This window comes from Plecotus auritus (assembly GCF_963455305.1).
Source record: "Plecotus auritus genome assembly, chromosome: 3".
Lineage (NCBI taxonomy): Eukaryota > Metazoa > Chordata > Mammalia > Chiroptera > Vespertilionidae > Plecotus > Plecotus auritus.
The window spans coordinates 97,040,687-97,053,873 of record NC_137772.1 but is presented as its reverse complement, the minus strand read 5'-3'; the positions used below and the strand labels follow the sequence as shown (position 1 = coordinate 97,053,873).

At 44.2% G+C, this 13,187-nt stretch overlaps 1 protein-coding gene across 2 annotated transcripts in view; it reads right to left on the bottom strand.

Moving 5' to 3' along the window:
- The window catches only part of VPS36 (vacuolar protein sorting 36 homolog), a 45,709-nt gene extending 32,844 nt beyond the window's left edge, over positions 1-12,865 (bottom strand). The window contains exon 1 of one of the 2 annotated variants that reach the window (XM_080661474.1): positions 12,700-12,865. In XM_080661474.1, the coding sequence (XP_080517600.1) occupies positions 12,700-12,795 (96 nt within the window). In that variant the 5' untranslated portion in view covers positions 12,796-12,865. The remainder of the gene's footprint in view (positions 1-12,699) is intronic. The other variant, XM_080661475.1, reaches the window with a different exon arrangement.
- Between the last annotated feature and the right edge of the window lie 322 nt (positions 12,866-13,187).

Genomic DNA, 13,187 nt, shown 5'->3' with positions numbered 1-13,187 from the left:
AAATTAAAGAGAAGCAATGCTACACACTTTATAAGCTGTATATACAGCCTTGCTAAAATTAGGAAAAAATTGCAAACAACCTTAATGTGCAACAATAAGGGAGTGGTTAAATCAAGTATGAAATATTCATACCATGGACTCCATACAGAGGTTAAAAAGAATAATGAGGTAGAACTTCACAGACTGCCATGGAACTCTTAAGACATAGAGTTAGTGGGTTGAAAAGCAATTTACAGCATATTACAGCAGATGATAGATAGATAGATAGATAGATAGATAGATAGATAGATAGATAGATAGACAGACAGACAGATAGACAGAATCTCCACATCCCTCAAACTACAGATTTATATATACATATAAGTAGCAGAAAAAGTTCTACATGGAATACTTGGCTGTCTATTAACAATGATTATCTTAGAAAAAGTATGAAGGAGTAGGGAGAAGCAAAGGGCCCTTTTTTAAAACTTCACTATTGATTAAATTTCTTCATGAGATTGGATTCATGTATAACACTCATATAATTTGTAGAAATAATTTTTAAATACTAAGAAAATCCAGAAATAGACACAAACACAGATTCAACCAGTGGCACTGGGACAAGTGGGTTGCCCAGTAGAAAAAAACAACAAACATAAAGTTGGATTTATACCTAACATACTGCACCAAAATAAGTTCAGGATGGATCAGATATCTGAGTTTAAAAAAGAAAAAATTATAAAAGCAATACCAAAAAATCATGAGAGAATTTTAAAAATAATCTCAGAGTAGAGAAGGTCTTTCTAAGAAAAACACTAAACTAATTAGCATTAGAGGAAAAGATAGATAAATTCAACTATACAAACATGTATGCACACAAATTCTTCATGGCAAAAAACCACCAAGGGCAAAGTTAGCAGACTGGGAAAAATAATTGTAACTCCTATCAGAGACAAAGGGCTAATTTCCTTAAAATATAAAGAACTCCTACAAATCAATGAGAATATTGACTGTTTCTCTAAGCAGGGGTCCTCAAACTTTTTAAACAGGGGGCCAGTTCACTGTCCCTCAGACTGTTGGAGGGCCAGACTATAGTTTTTAAAAAAAAAACTATGAACAAATTCCTATGCACACTGCGGGCCCGGGACGAGTCGGCTGCTAAGCAGGACAGGCAGCGGCACCCGGCGGGCCGGATAAATGTCCTTGGTGGACCGCATGTGGCCCGCGGGCCGTAGTTTGAGGACCCCTGCATGGATTACAGGCTAAGGCTATTAACAGGAAGTCCACAGAAAAGGAACTAAAAATAACACATTAATAGAATTTACCATATTTCATCAATTTTAAATGCACATCCCTTATACACACACATTTTAATAAGTATGCATCTTACAATCAATGGCATCTTAGAAACTTTAAAATACAGTAAATACATAAAGATGCCCAACCTCATTAATAAGAAAAAGGCAAATTAAGGCACTATCAAGATACCCCTTTCATCCATGAGATTGGCAGAGACCCAAAAGTTTGATAATATTGTGTTGATGAATTGTTGGGGAAATAAGCATTTGCACACATAGCTGCGCGAGGCTAACCTTCAAGGAAGGCAGTGTATTAATATGTGTCAAAAATATAAATACCTATGTATTTCACATACAAATACCTATGTATGCACAGCTCTCTAGAATGATGCACTGGTGGCCTCTACTGGGAAACTGGATGCCAAAGAGACAGGGTAGGAGGAAGACATTTACTTTATACTTGCTGTGGGTTTTTAATTTTTATCATGGAATTTTTGTCATCTACTCAAAATATAAATGTAAAAATGTTTTTTAAAACTAGAATACAGAGCTTCTTGTCAAGATGGCAGAGCTATAAACACCGTACTTGTATCTTCTCATAACCACATCAAAATTACAAATAAACTATAGAATAATCATCATTGATATCTGCCTCAAGTCTAGCTGAACAGAAGTTCTAAAGCTAAGGATATACAGAAGAAGCAACATCCAGACTGGTAAGAAGAATAGAGAGGTAGAAAATGCTGGTCTCACATCCACGTGTGTTGGCTAAAAATCAGAAGGGATATCTTGGCTGTGGTGGGGGGGAGGAGGAGGGCGTGGCGGGGTGGTCCCTCTGAAGAGCAAGGGGTCCCCACACAGGCCTCCCAGCCCACCATGGTTCCAGTGCTGGGAAAAGAAGTCCCCACAACTTCTGTGAAAACCAGCAGGGATTGTGCCTGAGTGGGATGGAGGGCTGCTGGAGTCCCAGGAGTTCCTCTTAAAGGGCCCACACAAACTTACTCGCTGATTGACTGACTCTGAGCTCCAGCACTGGGGGGCAGCTTGAAAGGTGCCAGGACATATGGGGAGGAGGTGAATCATCTGGCTTCAGGGCAAGGGCTAGAGGAGCAGCTTTCTCCCAGACAAAAGTGCTGGCAGAAAAGCCATTGTTCCTTTGCTGAGCCCTCCCCCTGAAGCACAGAAGGGTGCCATATCTGAGTCTCCATTAACCTGGCTAACACTGTTTCCCAGGCCTGGTGATTCCGAGACCCACCCAACTTTCGGGCCCACCCAAGCCACTTCCAATGGCTTTTCCTTATAATCAGCCTCTCTTGGCTCATGCTTCAGATCTTCCTAAAATTTCTCTAAGGTTCAAAAACACTTAACAAGTATCACCTGGCCTCACCATGTCACAGACCTCTTGCTACAGTAAATAGTCCGAAACCCAGCACCAGTGGCAGCCAGCCTCAATTCGAAGCTTAGCATCTCCCAGGCACCTCCAAGCTCAGCACAAATGGCAATCATCTGCAAATCACTTTGCAGCTCATCAGGTGGTCCCGGGCAGGGCATAGGCAGCAACTGACCTTGGCCTGCACCTCCTGGGAGGCCCCAGAGCAAGCACACCCAGTGGACAGCTTCAGACCACACCAAAGTACCATCCAACCACCTCCATGAGTGACTCAAGGGGCAGACTCGACAGGCACCAAAGCTTCACTGAAGCAAGTTCTGCTCCATGAAATGAGCCTATGCACTATAGTTATGGCCGGTCCTTACAGCTGATCTGCCTGGGGGTCAATCCCTCCCAGTGATGTGTCAACAGCAATCAAGGCTCAACTACAACAGGGGGGTGCACAGAGCCCAAATGGGGTGGTGAGAGGGGACTTCGTACCTGGAACACCCAGCTTGAGTGACTGGGGGTACTGTGCCACTGGGCCCTACAGGACACCTACTACACAGAGCAACGGCATCAAGACAGGGAGGTATGGCAGCTGTACCTGACATAGAAAGAAACACAGGACGGCAGGCAATGTGAGAAGACAAACATGTCCCAAATGAAAGAACAAAACAAAACTCCACAAAACGAACTAAACAAAATGAAGACAAGCAATCTACCAGATAAAGAGTTCAAAGAACTAGTTTTAGGGTGCTCAATGATCTCAGTGAGAACTTCAACAAAGAAATAGGAAACATAAAAATGGAGATAGAAAACATAAAAGAACCAGTCAGAAATGAAGACTACATTAGAGGGAATCAACAGTAGATTAGATGAAGTAGAGGATCAAATCAGCAATCTATATATATAAAAGCCTAAGCGACCATTACGATTAGTCGACCGGTCGCTATGACACACACTGACCACCAAGGGGCAGACGCTCAACGCAGGAGCTGCCCCTTGATTGTCAGTGCACTCCCACATCCAAACTCCTGCGGTCCCTCCCCTGGGCCGGCCAGCCCTGATTAGGACTGGGCAAGACAGCCCCGATTGCTCTGATCACCAGCCAGGCTGAGGGACCCCACCCATGCACGAATTCATGCACCAGGCCTCTAGTTTGGAAAATAAGATAGAAGAAAACACACAATCAAAACTTTAAAAAAAAATCCAAAAAATGAGGACATCAAAGATACCAACGTTCTCATCATGGGAATACCAGAAGAAGAAAAAAGAGCAAAAATAGGGATAAGAAAAAATTTTTAAGAAAAGATCAAAAATAGGAATAATAAAATAGTAATAAAAAATATGTATCAAGAATTACTTTAAATGTAAATTGATTAAATGCTCCAATCAAAAGATATAGAGTGTCTCAACAGATAAAAACAAGACTTACATATGCTGCCTACAAGATACTTACTTCAGATTTTTAAGAAAAAAACAACTGAAAGGAAAGGGAAAGGGAAAGAAGAAGATATTTCATGAAAATGGAAATGAGAAAAAGAAAAAAAAAAAAAAAAAGCTAGGGGAGCAATATTTTTACCAGACAAAATAGACTTTAAAACAAGAGACAAAAAGGACCCAGCAATTTCACTTTTGGGTATTTATCCAAAGAAGCCCAAAACACTAAATCAAAAGACATATGCATCCTTATGTGCATTGCAGTATTATTTACAATAGCAAAGATATGGAAGCAACCTAAGTGCCCATCAATAGATAAATGGATAAAGAAGTGGTACATATATACAACAGAATATTATTTGGCCATTAAAAAAAAAAATTAAACCTTGCCATCTGCAACAACATGGGTGGACCCAGAGGTTATTGTGCTGATTAAAATAAGTCAGATAGAGAAAGACAAGTGTCATGATTCCACTAATATGTGGAATCTAAAAAACAAAATAAATAAGCAAAACAGAAATAGAATCATAGATACAGAGAATATTTTTATGGCTGCCAGATGGGATGAGGGCAGAGGGGGAGGTTAAAACGGGTAACTGCAATGCCCTGGCTGGTATGGGTCAGTGATTAGAGCTTCAGCCCACACACCAAAGTATCTGGGTTGCAGGTTTGATCCCAGCCCTGGTCAGGGCTCATGCAGGAGGCAAAAAATTGATATGTCTCTCACATCAATGTTTCTCTCTCTCCCCTCCGTCCCTCCTATCCTCCCTCCCATCCATTCCCTCTAAAAATCAATGGAAAAAATAGGGTGAAGGGATTAAGAAGTACAAATCAGTACTTACAGAATAGTCATGGGACATAAAGTATAGCATAGGGAATATAGTCAATAATCTATAATAATCTATAATAATAAAAGTATAATATGCAAATCAACTGAGCAGCTGAACAGAACGACCATCTGGACGCAGCCAGGGCTGTGAGGGCCGAGGCAGCCAGGCCTACGCTTGCACAAATTTCATGCATAAGGCCTCTAGTACTGTAATTATGTATGGTATCAGAGGGGTACTAGATTTATCATGGTGATCACTTCATAAGTTATATAAGTGTCTAATCACTGGGTTGTACACCTGAAATTCATATAATATTGTACCTCAACTGTAAATGAAAAACAAAAAAAAAATTTAAGTATAATACAATCACACAAAAAATGCCAGCTAGGTCTTTAGGACCAAACTTTTATTTTTTTTTAATATATATTTTTATTGATTTTTTACAGAGAGGAAGGGAGAGGGATAGAGAGTTAGAAACATTGAATGAGGGAGAAACATTGATCAGTTGCCTCCTGCACACCCCTCCACTGGGGATGTGCCCACAACCAAGGTACATGCCCTTGACTGGAATCGAACTTGGGACCCTTCAGTCCGCAGGCTGATGCTCTATCCACTGAGCCAAACCAGTTAGGGCTAGGACCAAACTTTTAATCCCCATTATTTGTTATTATGCATTGAAAATTATATAACTAAGCAAATTTTACAGTTGCAATCCAAGAGATTAATAAACCAAACTACTTCATTTTTGTTAAAAGCAAAAATGTATTAGAATCTTCCATTAACTCTAATTATTAGAAAGTAGAAATTGCCCTTCAGTAGGACTCACTTATATCCTTTTGAGGAACAATTTGTCATTTCAAAAGTTACAATGTTAATTAATCCCATTTATAAGGCTGTCTTACAACACAAACTCAGTAAAAGCATTTTAGTGAGGGTCCAGTTTATTACAAATAATAATCCTTTTGAGTTTAAAATAATGTGGTTGCAATGTCTGTCAATTAAACAATTCGAACATTATAGAGCATACTTAAGTAAAAATAACCATAATGTAGTTGACACTTATATTACAAGACTACTGGCCTGCCCTAACTAACCGGTTTGGCTCAGTGGATAGAGCGTTGGGCTGTGGACTCAAGGGTCCCAGGTTCAATTCCAGTCAAGGGCATGTACCTTGGTTGCAGGCACATCCCCAGTGGGAGGTGTGCAGGAGGCAGCTGATCAATGTTTCTATCTCATGGATGTTTCTAACTCTCTATCCCTCTCCCTTCCTCTCCCTTCCTCTCTGTAAAAAATCAATAAAATATATTTAATAAAAAAAAAAAGACTACTGGCCTGTTGCATGAAATTTGTGCATGGGGAGAGGGGTTCCCTCAGCCCAGACTGCACCCTCTCCAGGGACCCCTTGGGGGATGTCCGACTGCCAGTTTAGATCTGATCTCTCTCACAATCTGGGACCGCTGGCTCCTAACTGCTCACCTGCCTGCCTGCCTGATCATCCCTAACTGCCTTCCCCTGCCAGCCCGATCTCACCCCCAATGGCCCTCCCCTGCCAGCCTGATCTCACCCCCAACTGCTCTTCCCTGCCGGCCTGATCACCCCTAACTGCCTCTGCCTACCTGATCACCCCTAACTGCCCTCCCCTGCTGGCCTGATCTCGCCCCCAACTGCCCTCCCCTGCAGGCCTGATCTCACCCCCATCTGCCCTCCCCTGCTGGACAATTTGGTTCTGATTGGTCGGTTTCTATGCCAGTCAGCATCAAAAGCTCCGCCTCCTGGGCAACCATTGGCTCCTCACAGTTCACCCAGATTTGGTTCTGATTGGTCAGTTTCTATGCCACTCAGTGTCAAAAGCTCCGCCTCCTAGGCAGCCATTGGCTCCTCACAGTTCACCCAATTTGGTGCTGATTGGTCGGTTTCTATGCCAGTCAGCTTCTCCGGGCCTATTTCCAGGCCTGATCAGAGAAATGGGGCTGATTAGCAGCCCCCATGAAGGCCCAGAGAGAAACAGAGGCACAGCTGCTGGTGAAGCCCGGAGAGAAAGAGAGAAGCAATGGCTGGTCAACAGTTGCCACAGAGGCTGCAGATCAGACCCTGCCTCTCTCTTCGGGCCTCTCTCTGGGCCTCATCCGCAACCCCCTTGGCAGTGGTAACCCAGCACTGACTGCAGGACTGACTTCCAGTGTTCAGTCAAGCCTTTGGTCGGTCATTACGGACCCTAGGTTTCTATATATTAGGATACTCATCCTATATAATAAAATGCCAGGGACCATAAGCATAACGACTGGAACAATCACTCGACCAGTCACCATGAGGTGCATTGACCACCTCTCGGTCCCTTCCCTCCCCTACCTCCCCCAACCCCCCACCCCCACCCGTAGGAGAACGGGGAACCACGGGGAAGCAGGTGGGTGGTGGCGGGGCAAGCAGGCGGAACAGCTGACCTCTTAGTCCCTCCCGCCCGGCCTGCAGGCTCCGATGGATCAGTGATGGTGAACAGGGGGACCGGGGTTGGTGGCGGGAGGACCAGGCTGGCTGTCAGGCCATTGTGATCCCCAGCTCATCCCCACCGGTTCAAGGGCTCAGGCCAGTGGGAAACCAGGCGCCGGCGACTTCACCTCCATGCATGTGCATTGGGCTGGCCACTGATGGAATGTGGTGCCCACTCAGGGCCGCTCATGTGGGTGCTGCCACCGCTGCTGCCGCTGCTGCTAGGGCTTGCAGCACTGATGGAAACTGTGGGGCACACCCACAACCTACCCACCCAGGTGGCAGCGTTCCGCCTGGAGACTGGCGAACAGGCAGAAGATGGCACTGATTGCAGGCTAGGCCTAGGGACCCTACCTGCACGATATCGTGCACTGGGCCTCTAGTGTTAATATAAAAAGTAGGTTTCAAAATAGCATACACAGCAGGATTAGATATGCACAAAGCACACACATGTGCTTGCAAACACACACACACACACACACACACACACACACACACACACACACAATACGCCAAAAGTCATTATTAATGGTTAGATTACCTCTCACAATCTGGGACCCCTCGCTCCTAACTGCCCACCTGCTTGCTCCTTACCGCTTGGCTCTACGTTCCTTAGCACTGCCACAGAGGCAGGAGAGGCTCCCGCCACCACTGCTGCACTCGCCAGCGTGAGCCCAGCTTCTGGCTGAGCAGCACTCCCCCTGTGGAAGCACACTGATCACCAGGGGGCAGCTCCTGCGTTTAGTGTCTGCCCCCTAGTAGTCAGTGCACATCATAGCAACCGGTCATTCTGGTCATTCCACGGTAAGGGTCACTGGGCTTTTATATAGATAACTTTTGTTAAATCAAACATATGCAGAAACATTCTTTTGTCCAAAAAGTCCTTGTGTAATAAAAACCCAACATTTTTTACTTGAAATTTAAAAATTTGTTTTCTAAGAGTAAGGCATTATTGTATTACCAATATCTTAATATTAATAAGTATTAACTAATATGGTTAATAAACTTTAATGGTCAGAGTCCTACTGAACTATATCTACTTTACACTCTGTGAGAAATTATTCAACACCACAGAGAAAAGACTTTATGAGTTCCATGTTTTCCTCTGAATCAGAAGTAATACATACATACTAGTGGCACTTAATTCTGATTGGTTTCAAAGGTTTTTGGTTAATCTTCTGTATGTAAAACCAAATAATTGAAAATATTTTTTAAATCTTTTAGCCAATAAGTAAGGTTTCCCTTTTCTAACAGCTAATATTTTATCAACTTAAGAGTAGTACATGATACTACATTGGAGCATAATAGTTTTGATTAAGAACCTATATATCTTGCCCTAGCCAGTTTGGCTCAGTGGATAGAGTGTCTGCCTGCAGACTGAAGAGTCCTGGGTTCCATTCCAGTTAAGGGTAATGCCCTGGTTGCAGGCTTGATCCACAGCAGGGGGGGTGCAGAAGGCAGCTGATCAATGATTCTCTCTCATCATTGATGTTTCTCTCTCTCTCTCCCTTTCAAGGGATCCCAGGGGATTGTGAGCTAAACCTGATAGACAAGTTTAGACTGGTTGCTTCTACCACTAGAATAATTTTAACTAATTAAAGGCTGATTTAACTTAGTCATTTGATGAATAAGTTCTTACCCTATTTTGGTTTTTTTATTTAAAATTTTTTCTGTTATAAAAGTAACAGACTGCTAAAAAATCTGGAAAATAGTTTTCAAACAAAAAAAAAGAAAATGAAATCAATCATAATCATACCAGAGTGTATGTATACACACACACATGTAAACACATATATGTGTGTATATATACGTGATGTGTATATATGTGTGTGTGCATGTGTATAATCTTTAAACAAAAAGAGGTCATGATATTTATATTTTTTAAGATTTTTTTTTCACTTAGCAGCCTATCATTAGCAATTCCTCATAAGGACTGTCATATTTAATTAACCAATCCCTATGGTAGGCATTCAGATTGCTTCCATGTTTCTCTATACATAATAATACATAACATATAATATTGCTGAGCTGAGCATCCTCATTTGTTACATTTTTATACATCCACTAGAGGCCCGATGTACGAAATTCGTGCTAGAGTAGGCCTTCCTTTCCCCGGCTGCCAGCACCGGCTTCCCTCTGGCACCTGGGACCCGAGCTTCTCTCTAGCTGCCGGCAGGCACCCAGGACCCAGGCTTCCCTTGCAGCCCCGGCTTCATCCAGAAGGACGTCCGGTCTAATTAGCAAATTATGCTTTTATTATTATAGATATTTTCCAAGGGTATATTCCTGAAAGTGAAATAACTAGATGAAAGCAAAGAAATATTTTCTAAATATTCTAGTATATGCTGCCAACTTACCACTTTATATGCTATTAATCATTTTTTGTGTGTGTGTGTGTTTTCTTTTTCTTTTCTTTTTTGTTGTCTAAAGTTTTACATGTGTCTCCTTTTTCCCCAATTGACCCCCCGCAAGCCATTCCCACCCCAGGAAAGCCCCCACCGCCCTAGTTTCTGTGTCCATTGGTTATGCTAATATGCATGCATTCAAGTCCTTTAGTTGCTCTCTAACCCCCTTCCCCTACCATTTGTCTGTAGATTGATCTATTCTTGTTCATCAAATTATGTTGATCATTATATCCCACATATGAGTGAGATCATGTGGTATTTATCTTTCTCCGACTGGCTTATTTCACTTAGTATAATGCTCTCCAGCTCCATCCATGTTGTTGCAAATGGTAAAAGTTCCTTCTTTTTTATAGCAGCATAGTATTCCACTGTGTAGATGTACCACAGTTTTTAATCCACTCATCTGCTGATGGGCACTTAGGCTTAGGCTGTTTCCAAATCTTAGCTATGGTAAATTGTGCCGCTATGAACATAGGGGTGCATATATCCTTTCTGATGGGTGTTTCTGGTTTCTTGGGATATATTCCTAGAAGTGGGATTACTGGGTCAAATAGGAGTTCCATTTTTAACTTTTTGAGGAAACTCCATGATATCTTCCACAGTGGCTGCACCAGTCTGCATTCCCACCAGCAGTGCACGAGGGTTCCTTTTTCTCCACATCCTCACCAGCACTTGTCGTTTGTTGATTTGTTGATGATAGTCTAATCACATTATTTTTCAAATTAGCTGAGGCTACAGAAGATTCTGTGAATGAAAACAAATAACCTATCTATACTGATTATGAAAATAACAAATTATCCAACCATAATGGGCCCATGTCTGATCAACAGAGATTTAACTTGTTCTCTCCTGATAACTATGTATCTTACTTAGGCAAGTCACTTTCTCTCTGAGAGTTTTTCTCATTCAGTAAAATACTCACCTCATACGCCCATTGAGAGGACCAAATGAGATTGTATATAAAGCTCCTTGCACATAATAGATGCTCTAATTATTCAGAAATTTGTTTAACAATGTATTTCACACCCACAATGAGTCAGAAGAAACAAGGATGAGTAAGGCACATTTCCTGCCCTCCTGGTCTATTAGACAGCCACTTGTGCACACTTGTCTGGGAAATGTGTTGGGATACAAAGCTATGAAGGCTGAGCAGTTCAAGGCAGCCAGTGAAAGATTTTGAAAGGGACCTTGATCAGACCTGGAAGCTGACTTGCAGCTTCCAAGAGTCTTCAAACCCTGTGAGATCTGGAAGTCTTCCAGCAGATGGAGGAAGCCAGGACACAGGACTTTCCCCCAGGACTCAGTCTGGCCCTCAGTCATACTAGTAACACCTCAGCAAGTGACTATTTCCAGCCCAGTGATGAGCTAGCTTGTCTTAGAGCTATTTCCATTTCAAGACACCTGCACCCCTCCTTCACCACCCCAAGTGTTTAGAGCAGTTAAGAATTCTTGACTAGATCTCAACTCAACCAAGTTTTTCTTAATCCTCAGATACCTATTATCTACTTGTCTGCTAAACCAAGAAGCAAAAAAATTTTAAGAAAAAAATATAGAATTTGCTGGTTTAACAATAGTTTTTCATATACAGGTATTAATGGTTTTGATTTTTTATTATTTTAAATATATCAAAGTTACATTATGTGTCAGCCAAGATGCCCCTAATTTGCATGCTGGGATTATACAGAACAATAGAGTGTTGTGCTTTGGAGGAGTCTCTGAAGACGAATCTACCCTTGTCAGCATTCAGTTCTGAGAGTGGGGCATCATCAGACCCCAGGTTAATCAGGCTTCTCATTTAAAATAGTTCCAAAGGTGTAACCTTGGTTTAAAAAACAAAAATATTTAGCTGTCACTCCAACCAAAACGTGCAAACCCCATTTGAGATCAAGTTAATAAAAGTGCTGAGGAAATAGATGGCTAAGTCCAAGCAAATTACTTAAGAAAAAGACCTTGACTCAATAATGGAGACAACAGAGTACATGGAAAATGCCCCAAAGGAGGAAGAGCAGCTGGGCCCGCGGGCGTCGTGTGGCCCCTGCCCGCCCTCCCCGGGCAGAGGGGAGCCTGAGCTCCTGCAGGCGCCAACCGGGAGAAGCTGTGGGAGGTAGGAAAGGTACAGAAGGAAGTTTCACTAACAAAACAAAAAAGTAGAAATAGCAAGTGACACTTCTGGAAACGAAAAGTGGGTGTTTAAATGTTTTACTCTTTCCAGCTCACACATTTCAACCAGAACAGGATGGCAGTTCGTCGTTAGATGGAAGTCCCCGCAGAACGTTTACTTATAATTAACACTCACCCTCTCGATTTGCAAACCCACCTCCCAAGGTTTGTGCTTGGATTACAAGGCACGGCCTACTATACTGCATCACTTGACAAAACAAACGCTCAAAATTCCTTTCTAACAAAATTTTTTTAAGAAAACTTTAGCTTTTTGGAGTCTCAACGAGGCAGAGACCTCTTTTCAGAAATCCTCTTAAGCAATCGGCCGGCCGCTCCGCGGGCTGGGCCGGAACCCCCGCGGCGCCGGGAGGACCCACGGCCCGCCCTCCCGGGTCGGGGGATGAGACCCCGGCGGGGTCCTATCCAGGGCGGGGTCACACGCCGACCGCGGCGTCTGAGGAGGGGTGACCCGGCAGCGGGGATCACCGGCCCGAATGTGTACGGGCGGCGCCCCTCTCGGCCCGCGAAGGCTGTGCCATTCTAAGGAAGATTTCGGGGGGCACAGGGGGACGGCCACCGTGCGAGCCCGCCAGGAACCACCGGCCCCGCGTCGGAGCCAGTGCGCAGCGCGGGCGGCGCCGACGCGCGGGGGAGGCCCGGAAGGCCGGCCGGACTGCGCGCCAAGGACCGAGAGAGCGAGGCCCGGCCGGGTCGCGCTGCCGCCCTACCTTCTCCTCGCCGTCGTAGATGCGCACCCCGCGCTGCTGGATCACTAGGGTCTCGTGGATCTCCAGAAGGCCGCTGGTCCACACGAAGCGGTCCATGCTCTCCGCCAGGCCCGCCCCACCGGCTCGCCCGCGCCGCCGCTCTCGGGCAGCTAGTGAGCGCCGGGTGGCCTGCACCGCCCCCTGGCGGCGGGCGGGGAGGGAGCGGCCAGCGCGAACGTGGGGAGTGCGCGGGCCGAGGGTCCCCAGGGACGTGCAAGTGTGCCTGGAGCGTCCCCTGGCGGTCACTCCGCCAATGGCTGGCGGGGTCATCCACCCCATCCAGCTGAGGCACAAACCCAGAGCTTACAAGGGACTTTGGTGGAGACGGGACCGCAGCTTGGACTTCCTTATTGTGCATTATTTCTGCATCCCAAATGAATATTTATGGCCTGAATTGTTTTTTGTTTTGTTTTGTTTTGTTTTTTTAATATATATTTTATTGATTTTTT